Source organism: Myxine glutinosa, chromosome 8 (assembly GCF_964187855.1).
Source record: "Myxine glutinosa chromosome 8, kmMyxGlut1.1, whole genome shotgun sequence".
NCBI classification, from domain to species: Eukaryota; Metazoa; Chordata; class Myxini; order Myxiniformes; family Myxinidae; genus Myxine; species Myxine glutinosa.
The window spans coordinates 33,041,136-33,051,256 of NC_136268.1; the positions used below are offsets into that span (position 1 = coordinate 33,041,136).

General features: G+C 42.2%; 1 protein-coding gene across 1 annotated transcript in view; it reads left to right on the forward strand.

The window, feature by feature from the left end:
• Positions 1 to 10,121, forward strand: part of NF1 (neurofibromin 1) — a 157,358-nt gene that overhangs the window by 74,805 nt on the left and 72,432 nt on the right. Inside the window, exons 24-31 of the mRNA XM_068124291.2 lie at positions 232 to 315; positions 456 to 572; positions 1,042 to 1,097; positions 1,359 to 1,484; positions 1,617 to 1,828; positions 3,358 to 3,519; positions 5,423 to 5,526; positions 7,366 to 7,501. Coding sequence (XP_067980392.2) covers positions 232 to 315; positions 456 to 572; positions 1,042 to 1,097; positions 1,359 to 1,484; positions 1,617 to 1,828; positions 3,358 to 3,519; positions 5,423 to 5,526; positions 7,366 to 7,501 — 997 coding nt within the window. The remainder of the gene's footprint in view (positions 1 to 231; positions 316 to 455; positions 573 to 1,041; positions 1,098 to 1,358; positions 1,485 to 1,616; positions 1,829 to 3,357; positions 3,520 to 5,422; positions 5,527 to 7,365; positions 7,502 to 10,121) is intronic.

Here is a 10,121-nt window from a genome sequence, read left to right on the forward strand (position 1 = left end):
CCCAAAGAGGAATGACCCTTCCTGCCGCACCTGTAGTGATCGGGTGTACTAGTTATAATAAAACTGAGAATATGAGTCCAGCTTTTCATTTGACAAAGTTTGCTCATCTTGGCATTACTTTTATAGCCATTGTTTGTACCTTCTTTCGAGGATTAAACTTCATGAGAACTTGTTTTGGTATTGAAAGTGACCATATAATACATCAATAATATAATAATTTATTTTAATCAGGAACAAGTTGGTGGAATACCTGACGGACTGGGTTATGGGGACATCAAATCAAGGTGCAGACAAAGATGTTCGCTGCTTCACCAGGTAGAGAATGAAGTTAGAATCAAGTACATGTCTTCATCATCTTGTGTGTGTTTGTAATGTCTAACTCCATGCTCCCTTTTCACGATGGATCCTAAGCATGTTTCGCTGATGCAAGTTGTATTTATTCTGATGGGCGGCAGAGACTTGGACCAGGCGAGCATGGAAGCCGTGGGTGCATTGTTATCTGGTCTCCCACTACAGCCAGAAGAGGCTGATGGAGGGGACCTCATGGAGGCTAAATCCCAGCTTTTTTTAAAGTAAGTTCCCTGAATTCTAAAGTCTGTTACATTGGGGAGAAGAGAGAAGGGCGTTGTAGGTAAAATAAGAGAGTGGTTCAACTTTGACCTGGGCTGGCAGGATGGACTGGAGTTATGCACACTCACCTCTGAACCGTCTAGTCTGGGTTCGAATCTTGGCACAGCTATAAACTGTCATCCCGGTGTCTCGCAGGCATGGTGATTCATCAATGTTTGTGCCGTCCCTCGGATGGATGTTAAACTGTGTGTGCTGTCTGCCAGCATTAGTTGCTGGACACTGAAGACCTTACTGTGTTCTTTGTGAAGAGTGGACTAGCTATCGCCAGCACCCTGAACAAATCAAAAGACAATCTACATACACTTCTCTGTTTTTTTATATTTGAACCACCTTCATTTTTAATCATCTGAACTATCACCTATCACCTTGAACATTGAAAAGTTATTAATAATTGTATTCTTGCACCCCCAGATATTTCACCCTCTTCATGAACCTTTTGAATGACTGCAGCGAGGCAGAGGAGGATGGTGGATCTGGAGGGGGAGGTGGAGGTGGTGGTGGATTGGGAGGTGGTAGTGGAACGGGAAGTGGAGGAAGTACTGGAGGAGGGGGTGGAGCAGTATTATCAGGCATGGTAGGGGGAGGAGGGGGAGGAGCAGGAGGAAGTGGGGGAGGAGTATGTGGAGGAGGAGGTAGTGGTGGTAGTGGGGGAGGAGGAGGAGGAGCAGGAGGTGGGGGAGGTGGAGGAGCAGCAGGAGCAGGAGCAGCAGGAGGAGGAGGAGGAGGAGGGACCAGCAGCACAGGACGGAAGTGTGGAATGTCAAAACGTCTTGCTTCGCTACGCTACTGCACAGTGTTGGCGATGTCCAACCTTCTCAATGCCAATGTGGATTCTGGCCTGAGGCATTCTATTGGTAATAATCTGCGACGTACATCTGAGAATGTGACTGTGTTCTTTCCTTGTACAATGTATCCTCTCCTACCTGCCTTTGGTGCTTATTCACTTCCTTTAACCTTCTGACCCCCAGATTTTTGTTTCACTTCAGGCTTAGGTTATCACAAGGACCTGCAGACCCGTGCTGCTTTCATGGAGGTACTCACCAAGATTCTTCAGCAAGGAACAGAGTTCGATACACTTGCTGAAACGGCACTGGCTGATCGTTTTGAGCGCCTTGTGGAGCTCGTTACCATGATGGGAGACCAAGGGGAATTACCAATTGCAATGGCGCTTGCAAACGTGGTCCCTTCTGCCTATTGGGTGAGTAACAACTACACAATAAGCATGCTGCTTTCAAGTATGATGCAAACTCTAGTTTAAGGGAAGGAAAACAATCTTTGGAAGAATAAATCCACAATATCGAGCTCTCTTCATTGTGATGATGATCGTGTGAGTCGTCGCTTTTGACGAATCTCTTCCCTTCGTTGGCGTACTCACTAAGCATTGTGCATTGTGCGATAGCTGTCAAGTCCAATGTGAGGCCCACGGCATTTGCCCAAACATCGCAGGTATAGATTGGTCCTTGTGGAGATGGGCAACAACAACAACAACAACAACATGCATTTTAAGGCCATTTTCCCTGCCAGAGCGGGGGTTAGCCTTGCGGTCCCCATGACAATCTTTTCCATCTTGCCCTATTTTCTGCATCTCTCCTTGTTAACCCCCTTGCCCGCATTTCTTCTTCCACCATCTTTAGCCAAGTCTTTCTCGGTCTTCCCCATCCTCTACTTCCTTCTACATTCATTTCCATCACTCTTCTCAACCAGTCACTTTCATCGTTCTTCAACACATGACCAAACCATCTCAACCTGTTCCTCTTCACAGCATCCATCACAGGCTCTATTCCCATCATCTTTCGCAATTCATCATTTGTCTTCCTCTCTCTCAATGACACTCCGCACATCCACCGAACCATTCGCATTTCCACCCTTTCCAGCCTTCGTTGCTGCGCTACATTGATTACCCATGTCTCGCTCCCATAAATCATAACACTTCTCACACATGCAGCATACACCTTTCCCTTCAGCTTCAACGACACTCCCCTCCTCATCAGCACGCCACTCAGTTCCCGAAACTTCTTCCATGCACATCTCACTCTTGCAACCGTTGCCGAGTCTGATCCACCTTCTCCATTCAGCATGTCTCCGAGGTAGCAAAATGTTTTCACACCTTCCAGCTTCACGCCGTCTCCAAGATCCAACTCAACATTTCCTCCATCTGCAGCTCCCTCTGTGCACATCTTACATTTGAATGTAGCTGCCACACTGGTTAATGACCCTCTCAAACCACTACATTTTTGATGAACCCACTCAGCGCACATTGTACATTGAATGGAGTTCACTCCGACACCCTTCCTGCACATAGCACATGGCCACTTCCCAGTTCTTTCCACCTCACCACATGCTTTACAACTTGCCATCACCTTCGTCTTTCCGATATTCACCTTCAGACCTTTTGTCTCCATACATTCCTTCCACTTGTTCATCTTTTCCTTCAGTCCATCCATACTTTCCGCAATCAACACCCGATCATCTGCATACAACAACTCCCATGGTAAACCCTCCTTTACGTTCTGAGCCAGCACCTCCATCACAGCTACAAATAGTAGTGGACTTAGTACCGACCCCTGATGCACTCCCACCTTCACCTCAAACTCACCACTGTTCCCGTCCTTCGTCCTTGCGGAGATAGGCGTTGGCAGGTTTTCCTTTCTTGCTTCCGCTGTCTCTCGATATCTTCATTGTACGAGCTGACTTAATCCACAAGTTGAACTTTTTCTTTCGGTTTAGGATGAACTGGCACGGGTGTTGGTGACCTTATTTGATTCTCGTCACCTGTTATACCAATTGCTCTGGAACATGTTTTCAAAAGAAGTCGAGATGGCCGATTCGATGCAGACTCTTTTTCGTGGTAACAGCCTAGCCAGCAAAGTCATGACCTTCTGCTTCAAGGTAAATTACCTTTTTGTTGAACCTACTTGTGTAAAACTTTATTATCCCAACGCATTTTGAAAAAGAAAAAACAGGCAGATATTGTAATCGGCTGTCTGTCTGTCCGTCATGTGATCTTCTAAACGGTTGGGCAGAAATTCAACAAACTTGGTGGTTATGATCACAACATGGAAAGAAGGTGCAAGAGCAGTATCATTTTGGCCCCAATCCTTGGGGGTGAGGTCAAAATGTCGAATACAAAAAAAGAATTGTGATTACTTGATGCATTGCATTACATTGGGGGATGTAAATGATGTTTTAACTAGAGCAATGCGACTGTGTCACTAGTATGCCTTCGCATAGTCCCACAATGGGTAGATGCCCTTGTTCACTGTCTTAAAAGTAAACAAGTTTGATTTAAATCCCTTCAGCTGTTTTCAAGTAACACATTTTCACTAGCCATGACAGGTTTCACATCGATCGGTGAAACGGTTTCAGAGAAGGTTTTTTTTTTAAAATATAGGCTTTCAAGCTAATATGGCTGCCACACCATGTGACATGTCAACTTTAAAAAAATGTACACTCTGCATATATATGGGAACGGGATCACGTTTGTGAAGTTTTGTGTTGATCGGATAAGGTAGGTTTTTCTATCCATGATGGCTGCCAAACCACGTGACCTACAAAGTCATCATTTTCGAGCTGTATGCAACAATGGTGTTGGATAATATTTGTTAAAATTTTGCATCGATAGGGTAAGTGGTTTCAGAGATATAATTATTTAATATTTTCCTTCAATCCAATATGGCTGCCACACCATGTGATCAATGATGTTTTCGTGATCAATTTTTAATCGCCATGCCTAGTCAATGACATACGTAAAGTTTTGAGTCAATCAATTTGGTGGTTTGGGAGAAGATGTTTTTTAAGATTGTAGGTTAAATCCAATATGGCTGCCAAACCATGTGACCTATGATGTCATAAATTTAATATTTCAATACAAATGGGTCATAGATCATGTGCATGCAATTTCAGATTTTTAGGATAAGGACAACAACAACAACAACAACAATAAGGAATTTGATTAAAACATTTTTGGCTGGTATATCACTTCACCTACTATGGCTTAGCGGTTAGGGTGCGGCTTGGGATCCTAGGATCCTGGGTTCAAATCCAGGTAAGTCACTGAATTAACACCAGGGTGGTTCACTCAGCTTGTCATCCTTCCGAGGTCGGCAAATTGAGTACCAGTTCACTGGTAATTCCCTGTGTGTTGCAAGAGGCAACTAACAGGGTTGGCGGCAGGAAGGGCATCCGGCCATAAAACATCGCTTCAAAAAGGGGACCATGGTGCCCAAAAAAGGCCAACCCCTGCTCTGCGGGGAAAAATGGCCTCTGATGGTGGTTCATGTCACTTCACCTATGATGTCATCATTATGTTTCCGAGAAAGTGTTTCCGAGTTTCCGAGTGCCAAGTTTCAAATTTTTCCATTCAGTGATTTCCGAGAAATATATTTTTAATTATCTGCGTTTAATCTAAGATGGCTGCCATACCACATGACCTGTGATGTCACAATTATCATAAAAACATTCTGCATGGGAGTCATTCCTACCCTGAAAGTTTTGTCTCAATCGGACATGTGGTTGCTGAGAAAAACGAGGTTTAGCCCATATGGACAGATGGATGGACAGAAACCTGAAAACATAATGCTTGCGGCCACCTTCGGGGGCAGAGGCATAAAAAAATTACTCGAAGAATAATTTGGAAAAATATGAAAAGATGCTGCAGTTCATAGCTTACTTGGAAAAATAACATTCCTTGTGTATATGACTCGCTTATTTTGCTCATCTAACTTCATAAAGCCTGTTTTTGACTTCTACCTGCATCCGACGTTTTGACCTTTTCTTGTTGATCTTTTTTTAGGTGTACGGGGCGAACTACTTGCAGCGTCTTCTGGAGCCATTGTTGAAAACCGTCTGCTCCTCACCCATTTGGCTGCTTTGTTCATTTGAAGTGGATCCTGTTCGGTAATTTCAACAACCCAAGGTTTAATTGTCAGTCATCTAGTTTTGTTTTGGGTTTTATGTAGATATTGCAATCATTATTATCAGCACATGGGAGAGATGATGAGCCCGTAAAAGGAACTTTATTTTGCATGCCCAGTAGGTTAAATGATCCCCATAATTTGCAGAATTAATCAATGAAAGTAATTTCTGAATCACTTGGTGAGGCAGAGGAAGATGGTGGACTTAAGGTGAGGAGTAGACAATTCTCAAAACGGTTCTACAAGGACTCGTGAAGAATGCACAAGATAAGGCAACGGGCAACAAAATGTTTTGGGCTGGTATTGCCCGCGGAAGTCTTCACTGAGGTCTCTCGGGTGGCCAAATCGTGTGAAATTTGGCTGTGAAATATTAATAAACAGGAAGTGTAGTTGGCCAACCGCTGTGATAATAATTGTTAAGATTGCGCGTGCAATATAACTCGCAGCAGCGCTCGGTCATGTGGTTCGGCTGATAGATGTGGCTTAGTCTGCTATTCACACAAGTGCTTTCAAATATCACGAAAACCGTGATCCATACGTAATAACGCTCCTTCACATACCAACTGTGACACGTCATGTGGCTCAACGTGATTTTGCGATATTTCAGAATTGCAATATTAGGGCAGTGTAATATCAGTGTACTCACATTGATGAGCCTCAGCGTTCTCGTAAACTGACTGTCTGGTGTTGGGTCACCGTGTCCTTTTCAAAGAGACCGGAAACAATGAACTGGTGACTGAATCATGTCAAGGCGAGCTATATGGTGAAGGATGCAAAATTCCATGAGAAATCGCTTGCATTCCTCAGGATATATTCCTTTGCTTTTCACTTTATCATTTCTTGATCAGATGCTGTTGGTGAGAATAAGTAGGACAAATTGAGGATTTTGACATGTACTGTGAAATTATACATCTGGTAGCGAAACCCATTGCTTTATTTTTAGAGGTTGTTGTCTCTCATTTGCTGACGATACTTTTTGCAAATTCGCTTCACCATATTTTTCTGTTTCTCAGTTGTGACACTTTGAAGTGGACAAAGTAACCACTGTGATGTGGTCAAGTTGTCTCTACTGCTGCTCCTTATTACAACTCGCACCTTTATGATCAATCTTGCATTTTCCTTTACTAATCACTACCTATTTTTTTTTTACTTAATCATTACCTAGTTTCTATGGCATATGTGGGTATGTATGTCCGCTCTGTACCCATTGGTTGGCCAGCTAGCTGGCCCAATTTCACCCACAATTGTAACCTTAAAACAACTTGTATGGGCCATTTTGTGAAGGCACATCGTCCTCTGGTGTCAATCCATAATTCAGTGCAATTGGAATTATCTGAGCTATATAACCATGATGCACATAAGCAGCAGGCGTGTTTTTGCTTCATGTATGCACCCCAGGTTATTTTTATTATTTTTTCTAGAGTGATCGCGGCAGTGGTCTGTTGCCTATACACCACCCAAAATAAATGGATGAACAATTTGTTTAATAAATTAAGATTTTTGTGTGTAATTTTGGTTTTAGCCCAAGTTTTCAAGGCTGATTAGTGTGACACTACAGAAGGTTTGCCCATCATAAGCATTAGGCATGGTTTTGCCTCGTGTATTTAATGTAGGTTGCAGTGGTCTATTGCCTATACACTGCCCAAACAAATGGATGAGCAATTTATGTAATAAATAAAGGGTGTTTTTGTGCATAATTTCGGTTTTGGGGCGAGTTTTCAAGACTGAATAGTGTGAAAATACCAAAGCGTCACCCATCATTTTGTGATAGGATTTTCTTTTATATCCTGGTCGTTTAAATAACCACTTTGTCTTTCTTCAGCTTGGAACCAGGTGAAGTACTAGAGGAGAACCAAAGAAACCTCCTGCGGATGACAGAAATGTTCTTCAAAGCCATAGTCTCTTCCACGTCCGAATTTCCTTCCCAGCTCCGCAGTGTCTGCCAATGTCTATATCAGGTGCTTCTCCACTGATTGCTTCATTCATGCTGCTGTCATGCTTGGTCTTTGTGTTTTTATTTATCTTTTTCATTTGTCATTGCCATAAATTTACAATAATTCTGCATTTGTCAGTGTTGTTCGCAACGCCATATTTCCATTGCTTCTCCAATAATTCTCTGACCACATGTGTCCCTCATGCCCGCCTCTGGCTCCTCGTCCTCTGCATGTGCATCTCTGTTTTGATATTTTCCCCCACAATCCTTCTTTTGATGCCTTCCACCTCTGCTTGCAACCACTTCATGATTCTTTCCTTTTGCACAAGCCTCCCCCACCCCATTCAAAGCTTTGCCCTCCCCCCATCTTTATGGAAGTCAACCTCGAGACCCTTTCCTTCCATCTATGTGCCTCTGAAGGCCATTATTTCTGCACGCACGTTTTCATAGCCAACTCCCCTCGCCCTCCATCCTTTTGCGCACCCCTCCAACCGTCTTTCATTGATACTCACCTTTGGATGTTCCCTGACCAGCAAGCTTCTATGAAGTTTCTTCACATCCCTCGTTGTTTTCTCTTGCTATAGTATTTAAACGGGTCTGTGGTTTTTATTATTGTTAACACTCATCATCATTTACAGACTACCATTTGATAGGCCCGTGCCCGTTCAAACTTCAGCACCAAACTGTTGGTCCAACATCCCGACTTTCTCTTCTTCTTTTTTTTACCCAAAATTTGGGGCTTCTTGCATATCATTAAAAGAATTTCACCACCCCCTTTGAAATAATCGTTAAAGCAATTATTACCCCATCCAGAGTCGGATCAAGGCTTAGGGTGGCCTTTTGCATTCAGACTTTGGAGTGCCCATTCGTGTGCAACACTCGGCTTTCCAAAAAGCAACACTGCTTCACGGAATATTTAATCAGTGTATTTTTGTTTCAGATTTACATTTGGTCATAATAAGATGGAATATCACTGAAAAACTAAAAACTATAAAAGCGATCACATCAGTAAAACATTTAATAACGAGATCGGCACTCATGAGAGAGCATACCTCCGCTTGGTTGGCCATATCACTCAATGGTGAAGAATCGCTTAAAAAATTATACAAGCCAGATCCGGATCCAGATCTTCACCAAAATTGAATCGATTCTTCCTTGTCACACACACAACCTGTCCAACAAGTTTCGTACAAATCCATCCATAACTTTTTGAGATATCCTCCTATGTATCGTTTTTGGCCCGATCTCCCAATGGTGAAGAATCACTTTAAAAATTATACTAGCCGGATCCGAATCCAGATCTTCACCAAAATCTAATCATTTCGTCCTTGTCGCATACGTTAGATCTCTGCCAAATCTACGTCAAAATCCGTCGACAACTTTTTGAAATATCTTGTTCACAAACAAACAAACAGACAGACAGACAGACAGACAGACAGGGGTGAAAACATAGCCTCCATCCACCTTTGGTAGAAGAGTTCATAACGATCCTCGCTGAGGTATTTGTCGAGACTCGAGACGATCCCATAACAAGCTAGTGAGTGTGACCTCATTATAAATGAAAAACACTTTTCTAACTTACTATACTAGCAATGGTACCCGCCCTTTGGGCGGGGCTTCAATTGGGAGGCCCAAATGACAAGGAAAAATATCAGAAATTGAAGGGTTTATTATTTTAAACGATTTATATGAACATCCATTAAATCATATCAAAATCTAAACAGTATTTGTAGAATTTCAATAAAAGCCACATCACTGTTCATATCGGTAAATATTATTCCATCGTGTTTGGAAAAATTGGTAATTGGAAAAATTGGAAAATTGGAAAAACAATATAGCCTATTGTACTCCAGGGGGTCCCAAGATTACCCACCCAAAATTGTGTTGCGATCGGTTCAGCCGTTTTTGCGGTACCTGGGAACGGACAGACAGACATTTGGTGAATTATAGTAAGATACAGTATTTTATATACAAAATTTACTACTCTTAAATATAGTTGTTGTGTAAAGCTGTGTGCATGTGAGGGTAATTTGTGAAATACTTTAGAATGAAAAATATTGATTCTAGTAGATCTAGAGGCGGCTGACAAGCACACCCTCCAGAATGGGCGTGGCTAGCTTGGATAAAATCCAATTCAAGGTATAAAATGAACTTGTGATTAAATTAGAATATAAAATTGATATGGTTACATTCGATAGCCTCATCAAACTGTGCCCAAATGGCCGAGCATGATCGACAAACCACTGATGGTGTGGGCAAAATACGCCCGGGAACGTGTGTGGCTAACTTGGACATAATCCACATTAAAAGTACAAAGTCAACTTCCGGTTAAATATGCCATTAAAGTAGAACCCAAACGCAATTTTGTTTTCTGAAAACCATTGAAAATCATTAATCACAGTCTAATTTGAAAGGAAAAAAAAATTTGATTTTTTTTTGCCAATCACAAGGCGTCGAAAAAAGCCATAGAGTGTTGATTTTAGATTTCGCCAGTGACATCACACTATGAACTCACTTTGATCAAAATGGCGACTTACAAAGAAAACAATGTATTTCAAACTCTGATTCATACGCCGATTCCACCGCTCAGTATGTTGAGACTGATCTGTGGGATTTTGAAGAAACTATTGGAGACAAAATTAGTG